The sequence below is a fragment of the Takifugu flavidus genome, chromosome 9, assembly GCF_003711565.1.
Source record: "Takifugu flavidus isolate HTHZ2018 chromosome 9, ASM371156v2, whole genome shotgun sequence".
NCBI classification, from domain to species: domain Eukaryota; kingdom Metazoa; phylum Chordata; class Actinopteri; order Tetraodontiformes; family Tetraodontidae; genus Takifugu; species Takifugu flavidus.
In genome coordinates this window covers 10844565-10870789 of record NC_079528.1, presented here as the reverse complement: position 1 = coordinate 10870789, position 26225 = coordinate 10844565, and the positions used below count along the sequence as shown (strand labels likewise).

At 47.5% G+C, this 26225-nt stretch overlaps 5 protein-coding genes across 15 annotated transcripts; 2 read left to right on the top strand and 3 right to left on the bottom strand.

Annotated features, from left to right (window-relative positions):
* Nucleotides 1-255: 255 nt before the first annotated feature.
* LOC130530863 (E3 ubiquitin-protein ligase RNF38-like) lies at nucleotides 256-8202 on the bottom strand. Of its 2 annotated transcripts, none has more exons than XM_057042383.1 (12): nucleotides 6697-8202; nucleotides 4354-4406; nucleotides 4025-4206; nucleotides 3407-3839; nucleotides 3188-3328; nucleotides 2919-3107; nucleotides 2193-2354; nucleotides 2004-2107; nucleotides 1738-1819; nucleotides 1542-1663; nucleotides 1266-1365; nucleotides 256-1132 (listed from the first exon to the last, which is right to left on the bottom strand). In XM_057042383.1, the coding sequence occupies exons 1-12, from the start codon at nucleotides 6974-6976 to the stop codon at nucleotides 1070-1072; spliced, it is 1911 nt and encodes a 636-aa protein (XP_056898363.1). In that variant the 5' UTR covers nucleotides 6977-8202; the 3' UTR covers nucleotides 256-1069. The 2 variants fall into 2 exon arrangements, with proteins under 2 accessions (XP_056898363.1, XP_056898364.1); XM_057042384.1 differs by having other exon boundaries at nucleotides 7752-8201.
* Nucleotides 8203-8484: 282 nt separating this feature from the next.
* Nucleotides 8485-13332, bottom strand: LOC130530866 (zinc finger CCHC domain-containing protein 7-like). 4 transcript variants are annotated; one of them, XM_057042388.1, is made up of 8 exons: nucleotides 12522-13332; nucleotides 12095-12150; nucleotides 11870-11980; nucleotides 11520-11690; nucleotides 11358-11441; nucleotides 11152-11247; nucleotides 10945-11062; nucleotides 8485-9108 (listed from the first exon to the last, which is right to left on the bottom strand). In XM_057042388.1, exons 1-8 carry the CDS (start codon nucleotides 12925-12927, stop codon nucleotides 8654-8656), a joined length of 1497 nt encoding a protein of 498 aa, XP_056898368.1. In that variant the 5' UTR covers nucleotides 12928-13332; the 3' UTR covers nucleotides 8485-8653. The 4 variants fall into 4 exon arrangements, with proteins under 4 accessions (XP_056898368.1, XP_056898370.1, XP_056898369.1 ...); XM_057042390.1 differs by having other exon boundaries at nucleotides 11406-11441; XM_057042389.1 differs by having other exon boundaries at nucleotides 12549-13332.
* A 165-nt stretch (nucleotides 13333-13497) lies between these two features.
* Nucleotides 13498-16937, top strand: LOC130530868 (paired box protein Pax-5-like). 6 transcript variants are annotated; one of them, XM_057042393.1, is made up of 7 exons: nucleotides 13498-14230; nucleotides 14308-14473; nucleotides 14907-15104; nucleotides 15172-15212; nucleotides 15297-15409; nucleotides 16575-16712; nucleotides 16799-16937. In XM_057042393.1, exons 1-5 carry the CDS (start codon nucleotides 14188-14190, stop codon nucleotides 15350-15352), a joined length of 504 nt encoding a protein of 167 aa, XP_056898373.1. In that variant the 5' UTR covers nucleotides 13498-14187; the 3' UTR covers nucleotides 15353-15409; nucleotides 16575-16712; nucleotides 16799-16937. The 6 variants fall into 6 exon arrangements, 1 of the variants encoding a protein (XP_056898373.1); XR_008951937.1 differs by lacking the exons at nucleotides 13498-14230; nucleotides 14308-14473; nucleotides 14907-15104; nucleotides 15172-15212 and adding exons at nucleotides 15788-15866; nucleotides 16128-16453 and having other exon boundaries at nucleotides 15348-15409; XR_008951936.1 differs by lacking the exons at nucleotides 13498-14230; nucleotides 14308-14473; nucleotides 14907-15104; nucleotides 15172-15212 and adding exons at nucleotides 15788-16259; nucleotides 16401-16453 and having other exon boundaries at nucleotides 15370-15388.
* Nucleotides 16938-17656: 719 nt separating this feature from the next.
* LOC130530867 (signal-transducing adaptor protein 1-like) lies at nucleotides 17657-20868 on the top strand. Its single transcript, XM_057042392.1, has 10 exons — nucleotides 17657-17943; nucleotides 18016-18087; nucleotides 18197-18313; nucleotides 18401-18457; nucleotides 18733-18932; nucleotides 19039-19170; nucleotides 19254-19323; nucleotides 19772-19874; nucleotides 19955-20137; nucleotides 20223-20868. Exons 1-10 carry the CDS (start codon nucleotides 17845-17847, stop codon nucleotides 20303-20305), a joined length of 1116 nt encoding a protein of 371 aa, XP_056898372.1. The 5' UTR covers nucleotides 17657-17844; the 3' UTR covers nucleotides 20306-20868.
* ankrd13d (ankyrin repeat domain 13 family, member D) lies at nucleotides 20698-25476 on the bottom strand. Of its 2 annotated transcripts, XM_057042385.1 has the most exons (16): nucleotides 24638-25471; nucleotides 24382-24517; nucleotides 24175-24299; nucleotides 24041-24086; nucleotides 23717-23860; nucleotides 23449-23638; nucleotides 23306-23372; nucleotides 23153-23234; nucleotides 22927-22988; nucleotides 22720-22850; nucleotides 22473-22630; nucleotides 22199-22312; nucleotides 21941-22113; nucleotides 21787-21866; nucleotides 21228-21461; nucleotides 20698-21166 (listed from the first exon to the last, which is right to left on the bottom strand). In XM_057042385.1, the coding sequence occupies exons 1-16, from the start codon at nucleotides 24719-24721 to the stop codon at nucleotides 21103-21105; spliced, it is 1890 nt and encodes a 629-aa protein (XP_056898365.1). In that variant the 5' UTR covers nucleotides 24722-25471; the 3' UTR covers nucleotides 20698-21102. The 2 variants fall into 2 exon arrangements, with proteins under 2 accessions (XP_056898365.1, XP_056898366.1); XM_057042386.1 differs by lacking the exons at nucleotides 20698-21166; nucleotides 21228-21461 and adding an exon at nucleotides 21485-21599 and having other exon boundaries at nucleotides 24638-25476.
* Between the last annotated feature and the right edge of the window lie 749 nt (nucleotides 25477-26225).

The following is a 26225-nucleotide window of genomic DNA, read 5'->3' as shown; positions in this document are numbered from 1 at the left end:
TTAAATTCTCCAATTACAACTTAGATTTAGGATTTCAGGGAAAGTGTATCACAGATGAAGCATATCACCAAGTGTTTGAATGTAATAGTTATTCTTGTGATTAAAACGTCTTTTGAAGCTCAAGGGCACCGACCGGTGGCAGCCTGGAGTCACTACAGCTCCAGAAGTATTAGTTTAACCCTTCACCACATACCACAGGCCATCATCTCAGATGTTTAAAATGAAGTATACACACAAAATACAAGGTTTAAAAACTTCATATCAAGCTTTTTATTTGGTATACAGATATTCATAGATTTATACAGTATATATATATAGATATAGATATGTTTGTCACACAGGTGCCACTGCAAAGTCAAAGACAAACCTATTTTCACTAACAAAAACGAAATAAATGTGCTTAATTTTAAAGCTGTGCTGTAAAGAGCCTGTAATGAACGACGACTAAAACTGGAATGATAAGGTAACTGCCAGTCAGAAAACAATCACTTGTGATTTATCAATAAAGATCGATCAATTAGGCAATAGTGGCAACGTGGACTCTTAGTGTTCTACTAGAGAACAAGGACTTTGACGTGGTATGCGTACGTACAGACAGTGCAGAAATGTACAAACAGTAAATTAGGAAGTTACTCACTCACTCACTCGTTGCTGTGGTCAATTCTCTGATACAGAACAGAAACCCAAGCATGTTCCGGGACACGGCAGCCTCCCCCCCACTCACACACACTGGCACAATAACATTCAAAACAAGGCTGGCCCAGCACTACCTTTACACTTCTAGAGTGTAAAGTGCAAACACACACCACAGTAGGATAGTGGACAAGTGTAATTAACAGTAACCAAAACAAGAGAACGGGAATACTGATCTGGGAAAAACATCTGGGAACCATTATTAAAGTAGATCAGATATGCAGAACGTATGTTGAAAAGTTAAATGACGACATGAGGGAAGTGCTGCACAAAAAGTGGTGCCTGTGTGTGAGCAGGTTTATGTGCGTTTCTATCTCTACATCAGGAGCAGGTGGCACTGAAGTGTTTCAATTCAGTTCCCGGATCCCTCGTGTGTTCACTCGGAGTCTCTCTGCACCTCTGAGGCATCGGCCCGACAAATGGGACACGTCCTGTTGGCCTGAGGGTAGAAAAAAGAAAAGCTCCAGGTAGGTTAATATACGCAGTTAACAAAGACAGCCTCAACGCTGCTAGTCGAAGGCGTTTGAAGCAGTATTCCTACGCCAATCATATGTGTACAATAGGGGACTTACCCTCAACCATTTGTCCACACACTTCCCATGGAACTCATGGCTACAGGGCAGGACTCGCAGTAGCTGGCGGGACTCAAAATCACTCATACACACCACACACCTGTAGCCAAACAAATATTAGCATCTCAAAGGTGAGGAGATGTGAACAGATCTAGGTTCCGCTGTCATCAGATTTAGTACATGCAATAAACTGCTCCAACTGTCTGAGAACCGCTGCTCAGTGGTGAATACAGGAGGCTCGAGAGAAGGAAGGTGGGATAATCGGGCGTTACTCACAGTGTTTGTTCAGACTGATGGTTATTTGGATTGAAACGGTAGGAAGGAAGCTGTTCAATATCCCCCTTGGTCAGCCCTCGCAGTTTAGCCTCCCCAAGACGCTCGGCGAGGTTCAGGAGGGCCTGGGAACCAGCACCCGCAAAAATCTTTATTAATCAAACGATGACAGAAGCCGAACTAGCAGTAAAGGACAAACCTCGTAATTTTCTACTTCTCCATCATCTACTTCCAGCTCCAGACTGATAGCAGGACCGGTGGGCTGGACTGGCAGCATTGACCTACAGACAGAGACAGAGAGGACACCTGAGCACTCGTCTGTGTGAAGTGTATTCAGATGACCTGCCTCAGGCTGCAATGTCCTCACCCCAGAGATACTTTAAATGTGTAGGTTGATATTAGAATTAACCATGATAAATACAGCCCATATGTGCAGTGAGGAGGTCAGTGTACAGATCTACTTACAGGAAGTAAGGCAGGAGGCTGGGGTGGTAAGGCGAAGGAGGCAGTGGCTGCTGTGCGCGGTACCGTCGTGCCGGGAGACGCCGAGGAATAAAGTTTGGATAGGACTAGAGTGTGAACGAAAAGACAAGAAAATGATGGAATGCCAATAAGTTGTTTTTCTCCATACTGGATCAATTTCCTGCTGCTCACCATTCCGAAAAACTCCTGCGGCAGAGGGTCATGGGAGAGGAAGTGAAGCTGTGTGGAGTGTTGGGTGAGTGCAGGGTGGGTTGTAGGTGGATAGTGGAGTCCAGCGCCCAAAGACAGGTGTTCTCCCAGCAGCTCTACGTCATTCTCTATCCTCTGCAACGGCTGGTGGGGCGATAAATAGAGCAAAGTTGTTGACACCATGATTCAATTAGTCATTCACAGCGATTTACTTCAGTTACAGAAATGTTACATTTATGTGGCGATATAATTACTGTACGGAAGCATCACCGGCTGTGGCCCAGTAACACAAAGGAAAGAAGAGATCAAATGGCCACATTGTTTAAGCCTCAGGGAATCAAAGCCAGGGGGGCTTTGATCCCAAAGCATACCTACCCTTTGTTTAACCGCTGTTAATGTCTGGATAGAAGCTCACATCTCATGAACACCCGTTTGTACGCAGCCTAGACAGCAACTGGAACTTCACCATCTCTGTATCTGTAATGCTAAAACTTCATACCCGATCTAAACTCAGAATAAAATATACCCGCACCATCCCTCAGAAGCATCCTTGATTCTCTGACCGAAATCATAGTCCATAACCTGCCGCCTCACCCAGCAATCGCTCGCGTCCCACTCTCAAATAACCACGTTTGGATTTAAATCAAGTATCACATATGCATCGCATTGTATATTTCTGAGCCCAGAGAGAAAAAAAATCCTACTCACTGATCTAGCCTGCTGCGTTGGATAAGGTCCGAATTGTCCAGGCTGGGGCAGATGGGGTGGGTGGTGGGAGAGGTGTGTGGGGGGACGGGGGAGGTGAGGAGGGGGCAGCAGGAAGGCAGGGTCACCGGACAGCAGAGACTGGAACGGGTAAGACATGGGTAAATGCTGCACAGAACAGGTCTGAAGCACCTAAAGACAGAAAAATAAAGAAATTCAGCACATTCCGCCCCACACCGAAATGAATCTGATGGAGACGCAGAAGCACTCACCGGGGGTGGGACGCTGCAGACAGGATAGTGCTGTCCGCTGAAGACTACTGAGCATGCTGGGATCTGCTGTGGCGCTGAGCGAGGCGGGAGCACTGGCGGTACTCCAGGGGGAGACACGGGATACGATACTGGTGCTGAACCCTAGATACAGCAAAAGGGGCACGTTCAACTAGTTCCCATCTGGACAGCATGTGTACGTGACCGTCAGCTGGTAGTCACCTGCTCATGGAGGTCCAGAACCATGCTGCTTTGAGGCTGGGACGGGTGAGGATGGGGATGCTGGTGCTGCGGATGCGCCACAGGATGCATCAGTCTGGGAGACAGGTTTGGCGACGCGTGGAGGGGCCTCGGGGAAGGGTTCGGGGGGTGGTGGCCCGGGCGTTCTTCGGGACCAGGTCCCAGTCCCCGGGGTGCTTGCTGGTTGTAAGGTGTGTAGCCCTGAGGAGGAGCCAGGTGACGGTAGTTCTCATCCTGGTGGCCCGACGGCAGCCCGTGGTGAGAGTGTAGGTGATGCTGATGATGGTGGCCGTTGGGATGGTGGTGGTGGTGGTGGTGGTGGTGATGGTGGTGGTTGTGGTTGTTGTTGTTGTGGGTGTGGTGGTGGTGGTGGCGGGACAGGCGATCTCTCCGGCCACGGCGTCTCATTGGAGGACTGAGGGGAAAGAAATCTATAAGTTCATGTTTAAGAATCTGAGCTTGTGGAAGGCTCAAAGGCTAACTGGTAATAGGATGAAGAAATAAGAGGGAATTACATCTGCAAGTATGGGAAAGTCTAGAAAACAGATATTTGCATTAAGTGCATGCAAAGATCCAGCTGTGTTTCCGACACGCCCTCACCTGCGTCTGTTGCGGAGCGGCGTGTGGCATCGCTCTGCCATGTAATGGGGGTGTGGTCTGCGACTGGGAGGAAGCTCCCAGGGACGAATTGGTGAGGAAGGAGTCGAGGGAGGGGCAGAGTTTAAGTCCAACATGGGCTGCTGCGAAAGGCGCTGCCTTTTCGGGCTTGGGCTGTCCTCCATCTGCACGCAGAGGTACGGGAGGAGGGGAAGCCGGGGAAGTGGTCGGCCAAGGAAATAAGGCGACGGATAAAGGCAGAGAATGAATACAATGACATATAAATCCTCTTCACGGTGGGAATCAAAGCGGTGGTCCAGCGTCATACTCACTTTGTCCAGATCCTCGCTGCACACATTATCTGGATGGAAATGTAGGACTACTCCTGCAGATCACAGAGAGGGACACAATCAAATCAAAACATTACAGGACACGTCACAGATAAACAACAGAGATTCTCCAAATTCACGGCTTCTCCTTCAGATGGAGACCTAAAAGAGACCCCCCCCCCCCAAAGATTAGGTTTTTTCTTTCTTTAGAAAATATTCTGTGCAATTGAATTTCCTGCTTCAAATGAGCAGATGAGGGAGGAAATCATCTCTGGAAAATGTCACACTGGACACGTCCTCTCTGGCTCTCACAGGCTAACGAGCGTCTCTCATCCACCATGAAAAGTCCACCAGAAACACCACAGACTCTGCGGGTATAGATTCTTTACTCAAAATTATTACTCCATTCATGTTCAGAAACCGCCGCACAGGTGCAATTTCCAATTTTTAAATTTGTGATCCAACCTTTTCGTGTTGGTTCTGTCCACGTGAATTGGCACTTGTTCTTTGAATGTTATTGAAAGGAAATGCCTAACAACTTTGCCAAAAAAGCAGCATTTTTGAGAAAAGGCTTTTCTTTCTGAATCATAAGACCCAGGAATCCTGAAGGGATTGGTCTTACTGATCCAGTGCTTCTCTCTCTCATAAAAATCTCCCTCCAAAGATCAATAGAGCGGCAGCTCTTCCAGCTGTTTATCTGGGAGTCCACATGTCCAATCTGGAAGCAGTCTGTGCACACAGACAATTCAGCAGCTTAAAAGGAATGTCCTTGAACTTGGCTGACAAGAATTTCTTCCAAGCGGTCCCCCAAAAACCTTTAATCACCAAAAAAAAAGGGGGGGGGGCAATCTCCTCCCTTATCTCTTTCTCATCCAAACAGCCCCTTCAGCCTCCTGAGAACAAACAGACCTAAAAGCCTTCCCCAATCCTTTATCATCGTTGCATTGGAACCCCCGAACTATGTGAAGTTGGAGAGTTTTGACAGCTCAAAGATGCACAGCCAGTGGCAGCATCAAACAGGAGGGGGGGGGGGTCACATGACTGACTAGCCAGAATCAATGTCCAAGATTCTTTTTGAAACCGGAGGGCCAAAGAGAGGAGGGGGGTGGATGGAGCCAGGCTGGACTGGTTCTGCCCACGATTAGACACGACCTTGTTTCCGAGCGTGGCACCTGGGGAAGGCTGACACCGTTTCTTTGCCAGTCGTGACAGATAATGAAATCAGGCTGCCAGGCAGGATTTTCAACCTGAGAGTATTAGCTGTCATCAAGGGGCAATTTGCTTCTGCTCTTTATATTTATACAAAGACTTGAGCCATTTGAGCCAAACTAAAGAGGAAAAATCCATCTCAAAACCCTGTTAGTAATGAACTAAAACCCAAAACTAAAACCCTTTTAAACGCCCACAAAAATCAAGCTTAAATTACAATGTTAAGAATCTCTGCACAGAACTGGCACACAATAGACATATTACAGTCATGTAAGAGGTGGGGGCACATGTGGGGGGCAAAGGAAGGCATCCAGACAAATGAATGATGCTCTTTTAAAGTCAGCCACGCCGTCCCCTCTGTAGATCCTCAAGTTTGAGGAGCACGCCCTTCTGAGTGTCCTCCCTGTTATAGCTATTTTGGTCATCTTAAAACACTGATCTTTCACAGCTGCGTAAAAGCTGGATTTTATTCATTCACTCTCTCTTCTGCCTTTGAGGGAATCCAAGCTGATATTACAGATCGCTTTACGGTCCTTTACTAATGGATCAGCAATCAAAATCGTTTTCATCCCCGTTGAAATGTTATTTAATGATTTTGAACATACCGACCCTCCTGTAAAGTGGCAACCAGCAATGTAAATAAATGCATCTCGCTCAAAAAACGACTTAATCTGTCAGCTCATCTGTGCCAGCCACATAAACTTTAAGACCTTATTAATAAATTTACAGTATTAGACTAAAATGCAAGGGGGCAGAAAAATAACGCTATGATCACTTTGGGCTATTAAATAATTTTGTTCCATATTATTCTGGGAAGTGTGGAAGATGGTTTCTCAGTCCACATCACGGATTGGTTGCCTTAATCCATCATCAACTTAGACAAACATAAATGTTTGTTTTGCTCAACGTCTATTAACCTGGAAACAAGAAAAAAAAAAAAAAAACCAACAAAAAAAAAAACTTCAAGGCAGCTCTAATCTGCGACTACTGCAAGCAGCCAGTAGAAAAACGCAGGGAGGCTTTCAGTTGCATGTTTCCAAATCTGCTAATGCCCCGCTTACAGCCCCGAGGGGGTAAATTCAGCGGGACTGGGCATGTGATGATGCTGATGCTGCTGCTCTACTAATGCCAGCTCACCGGCCCCGGGGTGCCTGTGTGCTCCGTGTGCTGAATGGCGCTGCGCCCCCGCAGACAGGTAGCTCCCCTGGTTGTGCTGCTGCTGGTTCTCCGGGTAGCTGCGACCTCCATGATGCGGGGCCCACCCGGGGTTGCTCTGCTGCGGGAAGCTCACCCCTCCTCCACTGGCGCCCATCATGCTCCCGCTGCCCGCCGCGCCGCCGTTGCCTCCAACGTTGCCGTTCATGCTGAAATGGTAAAAGCCGGACCGAGACCGCGACCGAGTCCTCGGGGGGTCCATGGCTGGGGAGGAGCAGGGCGGTGGTGGATGGGCGTAATGGAGCTCGGCTGGAGATACGCTCGCAGAAAAGTGCCTATTCTTCTCTCTAGTCGCCTAGTTTCAATTGGTGATGGTCGGATATTGCGAGGGAGTTCTGAGGCATTTAAATCTCTAGGTTTTGTTTTATTTCTATCGGCACAATGAGGTGAGATACCTGGAAGCAGCTGGTTCAGCCCTCAACACCATCTGCACCGCATCCACGCTCTCGGTCATTTACGCAAACTGGCACCTATCATCGGCAAACCTCCGCAAGCGCCTTAAATTAACATTTAGAGCCAAAACGCCACAATCAAGCCACTGTTAATTATCCACCTTAATTATCACAGGGCTCCCCCCCCCCCGGCGTTAACCAAACAGCTGAGCAAGTCTAAGACTCTCTATTGTCTTGTCTTGTCACAGCATTACAGCTCCTTCCCCCAGACACGCAGCAAACCAACGCATTTAAGTGTTGTGCAGCAGAGAACTGCACAATAACTTGTGCACAACAAAAAAGAAAAGGCAACTCCAGCCGACCGTCGCTCGCTCGGCGCCGACAGCGTTGCGAGTTAAATTCTCCAGTCCCCAAACACAAGCAAGATGGCTAGCTGTCGAGCGTTAGCAAACTAAACAAGCAGCCGATGGCTGGCGGAAGAATAAAGTTACTGGCATAGGGTAGAGAGCAAATTCCGACGAAATTCAACGGGGTAATTCACCCGAAGCGTTAAAGCGACACCCCTTTTGCGCTGGATGGCTATACCTGCCCTTCCATTAGGACAATTCCGATTCTTCGGCTAGCTTCAGGAAGCGGAGTCTAGAGGAAAAACAAGTCCCACTGTTCCGACATTACAAGCTAGCCGCCGTCGCACTGTGGCGGGGTTCGGCTCGTCGGCAAACGGCGTCAGGAGCGGTTCGCCTCGGCCCGCACAGGGAAACAAAAAGCCGCCTTATCCGCCAAGTCAGGCGGACGGTATTTGTCAAATTTAAATCCCCTCTCGCATTAGCTATCGAGCGTTATCTCTGGTCGGTGGGGAGTGTAGCGGAGATCAATCAATGGTAGTTTCGCATCTCCAACCAGGCGAAAGCAATCGAACGTAGATAAGCGCGGAGCTCGGTAACGACTTGCCCGGCGATGTTTGGCGACGTCGGACACTCCAATCAACCGCGACAATAACCCAGAAGTCGTTAAAAACAATCCCAGCGTGGAGGATTCGGAGACCCGGATCGTTTAAACTGGATTCCACGCAGCCTTTTGTCATCAGAGTTGATTGCTTCGTCCTGGCGAACCGCGGGCAGCTGCCCAGGACATTAATAATTCAATACTTCATAGCAGAAGTACTACAAGATAAAGGTTTGGAAACCGTAGGCGTCGTTCTGGTTTCCAGGTAACTAAGGCAAGCTCCAGATATCCCGAAGCTCTGGTCATACCAACCACGACGCGCATCGTGTGCACTGTGTTTTCAATTCTGGTCATTTTCCAATTCACGCAGCGCTGCAAAGACTTCTTTTATGGTGAAACATCGTGAATACAGTGCATTCTTTAAAAAACAAAACAACCAAAAAACACGGTACAATACAAAGGAGCTAGTAAATTCACCAGCACATCAGATGTTTTAATGGGGAATACTAAGAAATATTTATTACGCGTATAATATGCAGCCATTATCTTCTTCTCTGTTGCACTCTTTTTAAAGAATTAAAGTTTTCAGCGTCGCTATAAAAATCTGTGTGCTTAATTCCACCTCTTTTTTTCCATTTCTCCGTTTTTCTAGTCCTTGTGCCTCCTTCCTCCCCCTTTCTCTTTTTGCGTGGAGAGTCCGCAGCGTGCCAGTGACCCTGGAGTGGGGAACTGAAGGAGCCTGCAGTGAAATCATCATCGTAGTTCTCTGGGGATCTCTCCAGCACCGTGCCCTCCCGCCTGGCCTGAGCTTCCCTCCTCAGCCTCTTTACCTCCCGCCTCTCTCTTCTTCGCTCTGGCCACGTCTTTCTCCTGCCAGGTCGGCTTAGCGTCTCCGGTTTTACCCTGCTCCCCTCTTTGACTGTTGGGCTCCCCGTGTCGCTTTTCTTTGTGGTCTCGGGGGGCTGCAGGTCAGGCACAGATGCAGTATTCAGCAGCTCTGGAAACAGCCCCAACAGAAAGAGAGTGCTGTAACGTTACGCAACTAAAAGCCACTTAAACCAGGCTAAACTCCAGGTTGTCAGATGATTAAACTGCAGAATGCATCGGTTTTGGCTCATCTAATAAACAAGCATTTTAGTGCACATTGGGTGTGTTTTATACAGTTGGGCAGCTTGTAAATGAGCCAGTTCGAGCCTTTTATAATTAAGTGAATGACAGAAACAAAGTTCTTTCTTTTGTATCTAAATACAAATTGAGGATGGGTGGTGGGTGGATAGATACAGTTAGTTAGTTAGTTAGTTAGTCTGTTGATTTGATCAATATTTACACAGGAAAAAAGAATGCCACTGTTGCTGCTTTGTTTTCTGGATTATGTGCTTTTAGAACCTGTAACTAATTTACTGAGCCACAGGTGCACCGCTGGCCACACCCGGGCCAGGAGCATAACAGTAAAACTTTTAAATAGATGATGGGTTCGAATATTCCATAAACTGTTTAAGATGGAGAATTGGAGGGGATGGCCTCAGGCATTGTAAAGACTAAAATACCCCTTTATCAACTAAAAGAGTGAGCCTTTGCTACAGCAAGCAGGTAAAGACTGTAAAAAGTTGTGTTAAGGCATATCAAATATTTAAGAAGCCAGCAACAACTAAAGTCATCATGCACTCTATAATAAGCAATAAAAGCAGACGTTCTGAAGTAGTTAGAGAGGAACTGATCGTGAAATACTGGTCAATATCAGTTTTTGAATCGTTATCTACCCACACCGAGTGTTTTCTGTTTTTATTCATCGCCTTGTGTTTATTCCACAGGGGGAAAAAAGGAAATCATTGCTATAGAATAACTGTCATTCATCCCACCACAACACTATCTTTGGAGGAAAATTTCACACCCTGAAGGCACCTTTGACAGATCAGTCAGAAAACACACGATGAGTGAGAACAGCTATTAGCGGCACTACGGCAAATATCAACCGATACCCACATTTTCCGACGTGTCGGTGCAACCTGAGAAATAATCATGTGTTTTCTACAAAATATATTTTAATCTCACTGAAAGGAAAGCAATCCTATGGGAGATGAGACACACCACATGCTTCTGCTGATATTGCATTGTCTACTAAAGCGCCTACAAACATCCAAACCTCCACCAGCAGCAGCGAAGTCAACACGTTTCAGCACAGTTCTCTCACCCAGCCTCACGCTCATCTCAGAAGTTCACCCTTCAAACGTGACCGTATCAACCATGCGTTAAACTGATGAGCGCTTCCAGAGCAGCAACACCTTCCCGATATTGCAGGTTGATGAGTGACATCATAGCAACAACAGAGGTGCATGTAAGCGCACGCACACAGGTGTGGGTTTTCTTTCAGTCCTGCAGAATGTTGCGACACGGCTACAAAGACAGGAAGTTTGGGTGAATGATGGGAAGAATGGATCAATTGTTCTACCTTCTGATGTACAACGCAGCAATCCAAGACAGGTTTACAAGGTGGATTTATGGTGCGTCTCAATATTCACCCGGTCCGCAGAATTCATGAAATTCACAATGAAGCGAGGAGCAGCAAAACCTGAAACCTGATGCTGCACAAAAGCTGCTGCTTAAGGATGTTATATATACCCCTGATTCCCAAATATTGTACTGTCCCCAGGAGATGGGAGGATACGAACGGAGGGAAATCAATCAGATCTGTTATAAATGCACCCAAGGAAGTTCTGAGGTTCTACAGTTACACGACTGCAATGTCGGAATCAAAACAAGTGTGATACAAAAATGCATGACTACTTTACTTAATAGAACACATTTCCTATTTAAAGGAGGACATTTTTCTTACCATTGACTCTGTTCTGCATCCTGGTGTGATGCCCCATGACGTCCCTGATGGTGTCATAGTGGCAAACGTAGGGCACTGATGGAAAGGTCCCACTGACCATCCTCCTCTTGGTGCACTCCTGATATTGACAAAAGATCAAATGAAAAACTAGAGATGGTAAAAGAGAGAGAAAAAAAACAAAACTGCATGACTTCAGTAAAAACTTACATGGCCACGATGGCCTCTCCCAGAGCAGTTGTAGCAGTAACTACGGGATTTCTTATGTTTCTGTTTATGTGGCCTGAGTGGGACTTCTAATGTCACCTGGAACAAAAGCAGAGGGACATTTTTACATCATTTTGAATCTTTATTTCTTCAGATTGACACAGCTCTCCTTCTCTGCTCCTTATTTGAATATGGAACTTATTGCTTACTACGTTTTTTGACAGAATGGGAGGAAAAGTGCAATCACGCTGCCTTACTGTCAAATGGTACTGTCTCCATGTATCGGGGCAGGCCTGCGGAAAAACAGAAAGATGATGAGAAAGTTCAGAAATTTAGCAAAGGGAAGATAAAGGCGTTGTAAATAAACTCACATCAAGGAGGTGTCCTGCCACGCCACAGCGTTGGCAATGTTGGTTCCACACAGGAGGCCTTTTACAGGGTCCGGGCGCGTGCGAGGGCAGTCCACAGCTGGAGCACGGTCGGCTCGGACAGTCCCGACAGACGTGGCCCCGGGTCCCGCAAAGAATACACATAGGAGATTTCTGCCAGAATGTGGACAAGAATATTAGAAGAGTCAGGACTCGGAAGCGTTAACAAATGCCGAAACACAACACACAAACCAGCAGGTGGCAGCAGTGAGAGGCAGAAAGATCCACTTCGCCCTGCTAATGACCATGTGATATATTTGTCAACACAGAGGCTCGTGAGAGCACTCCTTCACCTTCTGGTAGTAGCAGCTACTGCTGAGGTGTCCAGTCCTGTTGCAGACGCTGCAGATCTGAGAACGGCTGGGCACAAAATACCTCACAGGCAGCAGCTTACCGGTGTCACCCTGGATAAAAATGAGATGGCATGAAAGAAAAGTCATCAGCCATGATCGTTTACGCCTTAGTCAATTGCACTACACCACATGCGCAAAAATATTAACACCAAAGGGAAATATTACCTTGTCCTTTTCTGATACAGCCCAGCAGGAACTGGTTTCTAAATTGCCACACTGACCTATAATGAATAATGATTAGAATTTGTCCACCACAGCTCAAATGTTTATGGTTCTAATAAGGATATTACAGACACACCACCCCTGCAGTTAAATAGTCAATGAAAAACAACTTTTACACATGGCATAGACGCAGGACTTATTAGGAGTTCTGCCTGTATCTCCCTGACACTTTAGCGAACTGAAGGTAAGTTGTGAAAGGAAGTGAAGCCACTGGCTGGCACAATGAGACAAAGTGGTTGTTTATGGAAGCTGGAGTTCTAGCATGCATACACACATTAAAATGGATGATGGAGTCATTTCAAACACATCTGGAAAGGAATAAAATGGTTAATGATTCCTATGTTATTCATTGGAAATCTGTCATGCATACCCAAGGCACCATCAAGGATAGGCTCACCTTCATCAGGAGAGTCTTCCTCAGAGCTTTTCCAATAGCTCAGGTTGAGGTGGATGCTGGAGTCACCCGGTTGCTCACCTCTTCCCAGGATCATCCACTCCTCAATGGCCTCCTCCTCAGCTTGTGCACCCAAACTGGAAGCAGGACTCGGGCTGTCGTCCCTCATCTTCGGTCCAGAGGTGATGCTGAATGCCAGCAGGAGTGGAGGAGACCTTTCAACACTGAGGGCTGCTGTCTGTTTAGAGCTGGTCCTGCGATGTTTATGGTCCCCGATGTCAAAGTCCAGTTCATCATCTGAACTACTGGCGCCTTCGATAAAGAGTGTGTCCTCCCAGCCGTCCCCATCAGCTCCGTCTCCGGTTCCAGGAGTAACATCCATTGTGGAAACAGCACCACCAAGTGAACATTCACGGAACTGCTACCCAACTGAGATAACGTCCCGTTTAACGTTTGGGTCCAAACTGCTACTTGCGTAAGGCCACGCTTTAACTGTCCAGGTTCGGCGTTTCTTCATCATACGCTCAATTATGATATCGATCCTTGAAAGTGTACTTACACATGGGGCTAACACACGCCATGCTAACGCAAGGTAGCCAAGACGATCCTGAAAGAACTGCGGTATTTAAGATAACATCTTTCCCTTGTAAATCATCATTGTCCTAGACCGAGGTTTGATTTGGCGCTGTCCAGATTATTCAGTCTGAAAAGGCTTTTCAGCGGCCTTTTCTGTTTACACTCTGGGAGAAATGTGGTTGAAGGGTTACCCGGCGTTTCCGTGCGAATTGTGTTGGCCAACTAAAACTGATACCAGTTTATATTTGTCGCTGCGCAGGAATAGTTTTGCTTGCCATTCCGTTGTAAACATTATTAAAACAATTAAAGTACTAATCAGTACATAGATATATATTAAATCAATAATGCCATCAAATGTTTATTAAAGTATTTAACATAGTCATTTATGGTGTTTGTCATCTGTTTTATGATTGAGAAGGTTTTTTTCATTTATAAAAAAACTTTTGCTTTGCATATTCCTTTTGGGGGGGGCTCGTTTTGATTATATGAACGTTAGTGTTTGCTTTGATTATATTTATTCTGTATGTTTTATTAGATTTTGTCTAATTTATTTGCTTGTTTGGTTTTACCTGGCATTTGATTTACACAATAAAGCTTTAAATATCTGTTCTCTAACATCTAATGTATTATTTTCCACACCAGTGTACCCTTAATTAAAGTTAAGTAAAATATTCTTTAAATAAGAACTAGATTACTAAAGTGCAGTCTCCGACCGACTGAAGAGAAACAGATAAACCCAACAATAATAGTTCCCTGGTATGTATTAAATGACCAACAGGATCTGTGATAACCTTCGTTTTTCAACGTTTTCTTTCAGGGAAAATTAGGCACATTAAATGACTGTTTAAGAAGTCGGTGTGTGTGTATGTGGGGGAGGGGGGGTATGTATATATAGGGACAGAGAGAGGGAGATAACGCAGGGACGCACTGAATCGTGCGTCCATCCAAATTCTCTTGTCGCAAATGGTTGCTGAATCAGGCTTCTTTAAACCTGAACAAAAATCTACAGAAAGCAACAGGATATGCTTTAAAAAGTCAGAACTTAAAACTGGAATTAAAAGTTGTCATGGACGCGTGCTCCGAACAGGCGCCGTCCACCTTTACGCACAGTAAGTACCGAGTTCAATTCGTAAGTGAAAGTTGGTGGAGATGAAGCCAAATTTTCCTTCACTTCTCGGGTGACCAGGACACAGCGGGGTGAACCAGCTCGGCGGGGTTTTCATTAACGGTCGTCCTTTACCGGATGTGGTCAGGCAGAGCATCGTGGAGCTCGCCGGACGCGGCGTGCGTCCCTGTGAGATCTCCCGCCGGCTGCGCGTCAGTCACGGCTGTGTCAGCAAAATACTGGCCAGGTGAAGCGGTTCTGTTGGTCTCCCAAGCTGCGCTGTTGGGTGATTCATGATTCAACATTTAGTTTACAAGTTTAGATCACCTTAGATTTCAATTAAATGTTGTATTCAAAAGTTTAAAAAGATGTGATGGATGGATGATGGAAGGATGGATGGATGGTTTATTATCATTAACCTGTTTTCTTCATGCAAGATTTTTGTTTAAAAACTGTATATGAGAATAATTTGATCACTGAATTGTAACTGATGATAAGCTCATTAGCATAAAACACATCGTTTGAGATCTTTTGTGTGACTGGAATATTTAGTAATGTCACCTTTACTTAAACGGTCAAGCTGATTTTAAATATGGCTCATACAAATTTGAAGGTTGGCCTCTATTGGCTTTTATTGAATTAATCAATACCTATACATTAAAAGTCTGACCCCATGACAGATACAATGAGACAGGAAGCATCAGACCAGCAGTAATGGGAGGCTCCAAACCCAAAGTAGCGACTCCCAGAGTCGTGCAGACCATCCTGCACCTGAAACGCATCAATCCTGGCATGTTTGCCCGAGAGATCCGAGACCGGCTGCTGCTGGAGCGAGTGTGTGACAACGAAAACGTGCCCAGCGTCAGCTCCATAAACAGGTTCTTTGACAGTTTTCTTCATGTGATGGTTTCCAAGGTTACGGAGTTACTCCTCCTGTCCCTGCAGGATCATTAGAAAGATGTACCAAGCTGAGTTGGATGAATTTGGTACGTTTTTCCTCCTACTTTCTACAAACCAGCCGTCTTTGCACAGTCTACCTGTAGCTGACCTCTGACCTTTCCTGACACCAGAAACGTCTGCTGCCATGGGAACAGCTATTCTTCCTCTGAGCCCACCTGTGCGATGAATGGAATTCTGGGAATCGGAAAGTGCAGCCACAAACGTAAAGGAGGTGGAGACATCTGTAAATAAGTTCACTATATTTCTGTTCATGTCTTTACTTCCCCTTTTCACTGAAGAGTTTGATATGTTGTATAAAGTGTAGTGAGGTCCATCAGAAATAGCCTTAAATACACTTCACAGGGAAAAAAAGGACTTTATTCAGTGAATATTATGCATGGTCGATTTAGGTCACATGTTAAAGGGGCAGGAACACAAATACATTCTCTCTTTTACATTTTGTTGGATTTATTTCACTCTCACTCGACACCGACTTTGTTACATCTTCATTAAACTTTAGCATTAGCTCACTGGTTCCCAGTAAAATTCTGGATTGTGATCAAAACCCTTCAAGGTCATCCACAAACCTTCTTCATGCTGCCATTCCTTCTCTCACTCCCAGATCTTCCTCCTCCCTCCACCTGTCCCATCTCCAGCAGAAGCTCTGCTCCTCTCCGCTCTGAAGCTCACAGCCATCATCAGTTATTCTTATTCTTATCAAATCAATACATTTATATTTTTAGATTTATTTGGAAAAGAATATGTGCCTCCATACATCCACCAATCGATTTTTCTTGTTTAATAGGACTTTGACATAAGAATAATTCCCAAACAAGCTTTTTCAATTGTTAAAAGCGCTGTCTTTTCCAGCCATAGCGACACCTTTAAAATCTAATACAAAAATGTAATTTCTTTTCCCCCGTGATGATATTCAAGCTTCTCATTTCATTTAAAATAATTAGCACATGCAGAGAAATGAAAACGTGCCGTCCTGGATCAAAGTTCAGCACATTACACGAGAGAGACGATCCCACCCACGCTCAAATATGGTGTGCGGTAGCTGCAGGTGCTCGGATTATGGTGGATTCTCCATGGTAACAGACCACACATCACACTGATCAGTGGTCCTGGTGGTCCTGTGTTGATGCTGCTTTGGTTGCAGCAGGAGAGGCACCACAGCGCCCCAGGCTGCTGCCTTCTCTGCGCCTCCTCATCACCTCTGCCTCTCATTACAGGCCCACTTGCACCTCCACCATTCCATCACTGCAGCCATTAGAGTAGAAACCCTGTAGGTAAACACGCACATGCACAGCTCTGTCATCACCATTATGAGGGAAATTTAACATTGCAAATGTGGGAGCAAAGCTAAGAGGAGAAATTAAACAGGAACGGTGGGGGTTGTCTTCCAGTGGGCGATGTCTCATGCTACCAGAGCGCGCACTGTTTCCGTGCCGACGCCTGGGAAAGGTCAGATTCCAGCCTCCCCTCTGTGTCCAGCAGCAGCTTCTGTCCCAGTCAACCAGCTGAGCAGGATCCAGATGCACTGGGTCAGTCAACGTCAGCATCTGGCCATCCTCACAAAAGTTCTGCTTGAGCAACAACAGAGATGTCTCTCTTCTGTCTTCCCTCTCAGGCTCCTGTGTCAACGGCCGAGGAAGAGTTTAGATGACGTCAGAGGAAAAATTGTCCGAATCTTAAATTTGATGACCAGATTTATTAAAAATTGTCTTCCGCTGCAGAAGTCTCAACTGGAGGGAGTCAAATTGCAATGACCTGGTGTGTGGACATCATTTCTTTGTGTGCACCTGCAGTTTCACCGTCCTCTCATTAATTCAGCATATTATACCTGATCTGTGTCGCCATGTGGCCATTTTCCCCCAGCCGGTGGCTGAGAGGGAACATCATTATAGGCCCCATGATGAAGAACAGCGGCCCTGTTTTCTTCTCCATGGACTCCCTGCCTCAGTGTGAGGGATTAACAGAGGGGATGGGAGACACCACAGGGACCAGGGGGGTCAAAGAGACACCGAGAATCAAATCTGAGGCCAGCAGGTAGTCGTCCAGGCGCTCCAAGTGGAAAACAGACACATTTACATCATAAACGGATGAGCCGGCTGGTACAGGCGCACGCTTCCTCCTCGCCAGTCCTCATTTCCTCCCACAGTCTACGGTAGTCAGTCTTTGTGCTGCTGCGACGTCTTGAACGGAGACATTTGAGTTGACGTCAGTTGAGTGTCACATCAGAAAACTGGAAACCCTTCCTGCATGTTCATCCAGACAATGGATTCTGTGAATTATGTGGATGTTTATTTTCTCATACTGTAACACAACGTCTGAATCGACGTTTGTGGTTAATCATCTTTGTGGTGAAGCCGTGTTCGCAAATATTAAACTTTGCAGTAATGATTCATCCAAAGGTAAATAATTAATACATTTTGTGTGTGTGTGTGTGTGTGTGTGCGTGTTTGTTTGTGTGTGTGTGTGTGTACTGTCACAAGTTCAAGTTCAGAGTAAGTGCTGGCTAACATACATATAAATGACTTCCTTCTTTGTAAACCCCTGCAACATTTCCTTCTCAGAGCCTCAACGGGTCAAAGGGGCGACGCTGCTTCTCTTACTGATTCAGGAATATTAGAAAATATTCGCGGATTCGTCGCTACAGGAGAAACAAGGGTTTAGATGTCTTCAAACCTCAAGTTTATCTGTCAAAGGAGGGTGGCCATCACAGCGTTGCCCCTCTACTACTCTGGATACCTGCTGAAGAGATGCAGAGCAGAGGTGAGGACAGAGAGGGAGAGAAAAAAACTGCAGGTTGCCCCAAATGTGAATGACTCAACGTGTTCCCTTCAGGATTTTAAGGGCTACCACGCAGAGCTGAGGGGAGCCACGATATTCCTGTACCAGGATGAGCTTCAGGAAACAGTAAAGAAACGTGATTCATTCAAAATGAGATAATTTAAAGCATTTGCAGACCTATGTAAGAACGTGTGTGTGTGTGTGTGTGTGTGTGTGTGTGTGTGTGTGTTGTCAGTACACAGAGAAGTTGGACCTGGAGGAGCTGGAGTCTATTCAGTTAGATTCTCCTTATGTGAGGAGGATTCCCGTGACTTTTACCCTCAAAATGAAAAGAGAGAAAGTGCAGCTGAGGGTGGGACGCTGATCCTCTTTCATGATTCTGCACATCAAATATATATAAAAAAAACAAACTAAAATCATTTTCTATTGGAAAAATCAGATGGAAAATCCCGATAGTGGAGAGGAATGGAGATGTTACATCCTGACCGTGGCAAAGGTAAGGGCACACACACACACACACACACACACACACACACACATGCACACACATACACAAGGTCCTTTGACCACACAAAATGTCCTCACTTTGCTAGAAGAATATGGATTTGGGTGCTCACTGAAGCACATACAAGAACTTAAACACGCTCTGCTCCATCAATGGATTATTAATTATAGATGTCATAACTTTGATGTTATGATCTCATCCAAGGTTGATATTTCCTGGTTGATCACTGGGTCATGATGTGGAAAATCTCCCCACATTCCCCACAGAAGGAGATTCCCAGCAAAGTCCAGCTGCTTCCTGGTCAGGTGTTGAAGCTGCAGGAGGTTCTGACCCAGGAAAGGAGACGGACTCAACCCCTGCCTTCCCTTCCAGTTCCACCCAGACCGCCGCCTCTACCCTCGGCCTCCCCCTCCAACCTCCTCCAGAAGCCCACAGACAGGACTGAAAGCTCAACCGTTTTCCCTGAGTGAGTTGGATCCTTCTCTCAGCTCAACCAGAACCCCTCCACCAGCACCAGCACCAGCACCAGCACCAGCACCAGCAACACCAGTTTGTACGTCTCGCTGTTGCAGGTGTTTCTTCAGGGTGAGTCGTCAGGAGGCCGAGCAGATGTTGGAGGCAAACCCCGAGAACGGAGGTCTGATCATGCGCCCGGCCAACATCGCCAACAGCTACGCCGTGACCCTCAGACTGCTGACGCCCAGGTCGCCGCCTCACACGGACGCACGCACGTTTACATGAACATCATATAGTATTAGGAGCTATAATAGGTCAATCTGTCTTTCAGTGGACACGTGATGAAGAACTACAGAGTGAGCTCCACTAAATCAGGGTTCATCATTAGATTGGACACACCAGTAAGTCCCAGTCTGTCAAATACTGATGCAGAAAGTCCGATTTATGGGGAACACAAACCTGACGTTACAAATAGAGTAACAAATAACCTTTGTTTTGCTAATCAATGTTGTTGAATATTGATTTTATGCCTGATACAATATATCAGAACAGTTTGGGTTTTTTCAAATTGCTACGTGCAAATATATAAATCTAAAAACTTTCAGGACACCCTCTCTCTAGTGTTTCAGCAGCTTTAGTTGAAACTATAATTAACTTTAATGGCATTAATGACTTGAAACTTTAACATCATAAAATTGTTTACAGAAAACAGGAAGAGGGAATATTTGGCTGTTCACAACAATAGAAGTGTGTCCATTTTTCACAAGATTACGGAGTGATTTATGCTGAGTTTGAAGTCATTTCGCCACAACAAATAAAGAGTAAATTGTGACGCTCCGTCCTCTGCAGGTGACTGTGTCCTCCCTGCATGATGTGGTCAGATACTTCCAAGAGAGGACAGAGTTCCGCCTCGTTCCCTACAGCCCGTCTGAGCTGTACGACACCCAGATCGGTCAGTCTCCAACGCTACGCTCCCATGAAGACTCTTCTGGTCTCATTTCACATCACTGTCTCCTTTCTGTGGCGCCTCAGATCTGCCGACTCCCCCGAGGGACACCAGAACCACCCCGCTCCACCCTGGACTGGCACCGTGGTGTAAAGTGGTGCCCAGGCGGCAGCCGGAGGCTAAAGATCTCCCACCTCCAGAGGCCGTGGATGGTGGATACGTGTATCCTGACTGTCACATCACCGATGACCTCAAACTGGGGGAGACACGTATGTAGATGGTGACACCATGAGCTCCGGCGTGCTTTAAGGGAGAGTAAGAGGACGGTTTGTGCGCTCTGGTCTCCTTTTGCAGCGGCTCGCCTGGACCAGGAAGGAGTTTGGAAGAAAGTCATCTACACCTCCGCGGACGAGGAGGAGCAACTCTACGAGAACTAGGACTCATAAAAACCATCAAATCGGGCAGATCAGAGGTTCTGGAGCACAAACAGACGGGGTGATGTCTGACTACCTTTACTGGTGTAAAGTAATTGAATACGTGTGTTTATTACAAAATTTACACTTCAATTAAATGCAGTTTCCTTAAAGGTGTAAAATATTTACGCCATGTAGGTGGTATTTAGGTATTTAGGTGGGAAATCAAGCATTTAAATATTGATTTGTGATCAATCAGGGACCTGCACATTTTAGCATTTGTTTGTTTTTTTAGAGCAATTACTCTTTGCGTGATCTATTAAAATGGTTCATATTTGTTGGTTTTAAGCCTGGAAGCAGCAACTTTAAATTTGCTGATGTGTTAGATGAGGGGAGGAAAAACACAGATGCAAAACTCAGGATGAAGATTGTTCTTTATTTTTCCACACATAATCCAACATAAACATTTAAATATTATAATCACCTTTTTTTTTTTTTTTAATTCCACATTATTGAACTCCAACCTCTTGCGTTATGATCAGGAATTACGTTATAGGCTAAATGATTATTCATCACTTCATAAAAGACATCAAATGGTGAAAAATACTCAATAAAAAAACCAAAGACTTCCTCTCGTCTCTAAGCGTTTCTACCCTGACGCCCACGACTCTTACATACTTGTTCGCTCCTCTTTCCTGTGAGAAAAACCAAACATCTGGAATAACTTAACATCTGGGAGTTTAAAAAAAAGACAAAAGAACAAATTAAATAAAAGTGAATAAATTAAGAGGGCGGCTCCTGGAGGAGCAGCGGCTGTGGGGTCACTTCTCGGTGAGCGACAGCTGCAGAATCCTCTCCAGCTCCTCCTCCTCGGCCTTCTGCCTCCTGCAAAGCATCTCCCGTCATCCATCAGCACGCACACCCTCGCTTTAATCTCCACCCTCACCTGTCCAGCTCCTCCTGCTCCCGACAGGACAGCTCCATGGCGATGCGCAGCTGCTCGTCAAAGCTGGACGCCACGCCGATGTGTCCCGACAGCTGCGACTCGGTCACGGCGCTGTAGGACAGCAGGGAGTTCCTGGAGTTCTCCAAAGGGGAGACGGAGGGGGGCTGGCTGGGGTCCACCCCGTCCTCCGGGTCTCTGCCGGCCAGCGAGATGGACAGAGACTCCTGGATGGCCCTGAAAACAGAGGAGGAGCGTGTGACTGCCGGCATCCACGCAGCAGGAGTGGGAATAATGCTCCCGTGAGGGGCGGGAAGCTAATCTACAAACTATATTTAAAGAGGTTTAATTAAATTACCTTAACCACATGTTCTCCTGGATCAGAGAGAATACAAAGAAGTTAACGCTTGTGATGCCTTCAAAAGCCCATTTCCAATAAACTCCTGACCCAGAACGTTACTGTAGCTCAGACTAAACAAGGCTGCACCAGAGAAATCCTTTCACAGATTCAATCCCTTGTGGATTTCATGTAATCCAGATATATACACGTCGGTCGGATCACCTCTCCAGCTGGGAATCTTCCTCGTACAGCGGACTCTGGAGCACCGGACGACTGTTGGTCAGCGCCTCCCAGATGGTCACCTGGAACCACAAATCCTTAGAATTTAGTTTTTCCGTCTCAGAGGAGCAAGGAGGGGGTGATGGAGCTCTCCCACCTGGTCGCTCTCTGTGCCGGCGTCCAGGAGGCTCTGCTGGATGGCGAACTGCAGCAGGTTGTCGTCCTCGTCCCTCATCGGCTCGCTGCGGCCCGGCCCGAGGGTGGTGTAATCCGCGGGGGGCTCGAACACCGAGGGGTCCACCTCACACAGGAAGGGCGGGGGCGAGTGACCTGCGAGAACGTGTTTAAAAAGTTGAAGATTCCTTTTTTTAAATGTTGGAACCGCACCCTCCGACAAAAAAACAACAAAAGTCACCAGCTTTGTCGGTGCCCTCCAGTTTGTGCACAGTCACCGAACTGACGGGCTCGTCACAGCCGCACAGGTTACTGAACGTCACTCTGGCGTTCAACACGTGGAACAGGGGAATCTCTGCAAAACAGCCAGGTTCAAGTGGGTAAGCCAGACACCGCCACACCTCTAGTCGATACTGAGAAGCACCACTAGGGGGAGCCCAACAGGAGCAGTGCAACGATATTTGTGATGAAGACAGAGGGCTCCTCCCTCCGGTTGTGTGACCCGTCACACCCACCGATCTTCACAGGGAAGCCTGGCGGGAGGCGCAGAGTGATGAAGTCGCGCAGCTTTGCAAAATGGGCGTTGGAAATGGCCATGAGGTCGATGATGGGCGTCACCTGCTCGGCCAGAGACAGAGGGTGGCTCTCGCTCAACCACAGGGTGGCTTTAAACCTGGAGAGGGGACAGAGAACCAACCCTCACCCTGAGCCGTAACAATCAAGGGCTACGCGGCGTGCTAACGCGGCTGCCTCGTGTCGTACTTCTGGACTTTACTGGTGAGCTCGATGGGCCGTCCGATGTCCCGGCCGTTCAGCTCGAACTCAGGGTCGAAGTACTCCTCGGCGGTGATGGCGGTGGGGTTGTGAGGGCTGGCACACTGGGACACATTACTCTGGGGGAGAGACGGAAGAGCAGAGCCGTGAGCTGCGATCAAAGAAAGATGGCGTGTGCGAGGCCGAGGCTCTTACCCCGTTGTGAGTGGTGTGCTGTTCAGCAATGCCTAAGAAGGACTGCAGAGGTGTCCTGGAGCCTGAGGGGGAAGAATGTGGTGAAACCTTTACTCTATTCTTGTTCTAGAACCCAAATAAAGCGATAGCGGACTCGCGGAAATCGTCCTCAAAATTGCCACGATGCCATCGGTTCTCTCTGCCGTCTTTTTTTTAAGTTTACACGGCTTCCCAAACACAGAATTACCTTTACTCTTTAACTTATCCTGGTCGGACAGATGCTCCGTCCTTGACCGCGTCACCAGTTCCACATTGGCGGCGCTGTACACCTGAACACACGCGTACAAACTGTTCAAGAGCGGAAAGCAAAAGCAACTCCAGGCTGGCTCAAGTGAGTCACCTTAGCTTCATATCCACTGACCACCTCGGTCTTCTCTGAACGCCAGCCCCAGATCCCGGACTTGTTCCTGGAATAAAAGCATGGCAGGTGGTGAGGCGGACCCCTGCAGCGGGCGCACAACGGCTCCGGCGCCGCCGGGTTACCTCTCGAAGGAAATGTTGCGCGTGTTGAGATGCGTGGCGATGATGGGCGACGTCAGCCTCTGAGCCGTGTTCTCCTGGGAGGGCTGCATGGCGGCCAGGAGGGAGGGAGCGTCGCGGGGAGACAGCACCAGCGGCTCCGTGTACACCACCTGCTTCTCGTGGTCGACCTCCATCACCACAGCGCCGTCGTCTGAAGAGAAGGAGACCAGGGGCGCGTCAGACGCCGGCGCCGGCGCAGGTTAATAGCGCGGGTCGGCGTCGGCCGCACCTTCGCCCTTGAAGATGTAGCTGCGGCGTCCTTTCAGCCATGTCATGTGTTCGAAGCCCAGGAGGGTGGTGTCCACGCGGAGGCACGAGCCGCTCTTCCAAACCCGGTACACGTCGCTGGGACACACCTTGGACACCAGGGGGACTGGGGGGGAAGATGGAGGCAAGAGGTTTAGGAAAGACGCTGGTGAAAACAGCCGATGGAATGACGGGAGGAGCCGTTTGGGAAGAGCTGGAAGCAAAGCGGAATCACTCCGGGAACTGTCCACCTACTGTTGGTGCTGAAACTGACCTCTGTGAAGACGCCCCCGCTGGACACACTTACCCCAACTGGTGAATTCCCACTTCATCTCCACGTAGAAGTCCCGAGCCTGGAAACCAACAGGGAAACGTTTCCATCAATCCACAAAAACTTTCAACAAATGTTTACTAGGTTCGGGATGGCGGGGCTGGTTTTACCTGTCTGAGTTTGCTCAGCAGCTCTGGGATGCCTGCCAGTCTTTCGGTAGCGCGTTTGAAGTCCCTGTACTGGAGCACCAGCTGAACCAGCTCCGGGTCCCCAGTGCTTACGGCCTCCTGCAAGACTGAGCCAAACGTCCACATTTAATGACAGCGGGTCTCCCTTGTATTTTTTAAAAGTAATTCCTTAAAACCGGGAAAACTCACCGGTCCAGCCCTGTGTGTTGCAGTGTGTGGGGTCTGAGGAGTGTTTGAGAAGCACCCTGGTGGACTCTAGGTGGCCCAGGCACACCGCCAGCTCCAGAGGGGTGCGCCCCCTCGGATCCAGGCGCTCCATATCCTGCTGCGGAACCGAATCCGGAGAGCAGCATCAGCGCAATGCAGCGCGGTTTTTTTTTGGGGGGGGGGGGGGGTGAAAAGGAAAAATCCCACCATCGTCCAGCTGCGAACAGCCCCGACTTACCTCTTTCTTCTGCAGCTCTCGGTCGAGCTCCAGATACTGATTGTTCCAGACGAGAAAATGCAAAGGGAAGGCTTCTTGCGCCATTGTGGACCGCTCGACAGTGCAGTGGCTAAGATTGCAATAAGATTCCTGCAGCCAAGAGATTGCAGTGACACCGGACTGGAACAAGGCGCTGGTTTAGCAAGCTAGTTTAGTTGACCACAACCGAGGGCGGTTATTTAAAAGAAAGGCGCATCCACGGGAAAAACCATCACCAAATTAGTCCCTCCGCGTAGATAACCCTGGTCTGAAGGGAATAAATCTACAAGATTGCGTGTGCCTATTTAAATTAGTGGGCTGAGTTAGCCCAGCTAACTCAGCCCACTAATTTGATGAAGTTAACGTTAACTAGAAGCTAGCAAAGCTAAGGGGAGCTAACTTGCTAATAACAAGCCCGTTTGCTGTTGGCTTTTGCACCTGTCTGCCATTCTGCCCTCCTGAACACTGCTCCTTTCAACCCGCGATCCTCATTCACCCACGACAGATGCGCGGTGTCAAAGGAAGGCGTGAGACCAGCGGCTGGGAACTAGCTAGCCCTCCTCACGGTTGTCCCGGTCCGTCAAAATAGACCGACACAGCCTTTATTTCGGTTTCACATCCAGGTCAGGCGACGCGGGGAGGGGGGGGCGAACCGGCAGGATGGCGGTGATCCAGTCGCCAAAGGTGATGCGAGTAATTCCGGCTCCGTTTGGTCGCAGCGGAGGCGTCATTGGAGGCGAACAGCTGTAGCGGAGGAGGATGGTTTATTCCCGTGGCCTCTCCCTCCTCCTGTGGGGTGGAGCTGGGTGGAGCGGCTCCCCCGGTCCGCTCCGGTCCGGTCCGGTCCGGCCCAGCAGACCCCGGCCACACACGCACGCCTGCAAACGCGTCCTCGTCCTTACGCATTTTTTTTTTATTATTATTTTTCTTGAAAAATAACACAAATAAAGTGGAACAAACAAACAAAAAAGCTTTGGAAAATAATTACAATGCTACAGGAATCCCCGATTTGATACTCGAAAAAGAGGAAAACACATTTACACAAAAGTATATATCTATATACTTATATTAATTTGAAAGGATATGGCCGGGCAGGCAGGAAACCTCTGATATTGAACCACTACACTTGAAAATATTGGAGAGGTGGCCGCTCAAAGTAAATGAAACACCCCTACGCTGACGTGAACGCGGTTGGGAAAGTCAGTGGAAAGTAGATTTTTCAGTAAAAACAAAAACATGTATCAAAGAGGACTGGGAAAGTCTGTCTGGAACATGAACGCGTTTGTTCTGAAGGTCTGTACAAAACCAAAGTGACTGAGGAGTTTGGAAATAATAGCACCTGAAGTCTAACAGTTGTTTGAAGATGCACCGTTCATCCATCCAACAACTTTTCATTGGCTTATCTCTTAAACTGCAACCTGCCCTCTCGGGGTGAGGTCTCGTTGCCGTGACGATTGCCTTCTCACACTGTCTCCTTGGGTCTTTATACTGCATCCACTCGTTGTCCGTGCATGCTTATTAAGTACATCGCTGGACGACTGACGCGTGGTGATGCGGGCTGCTCCGCGGT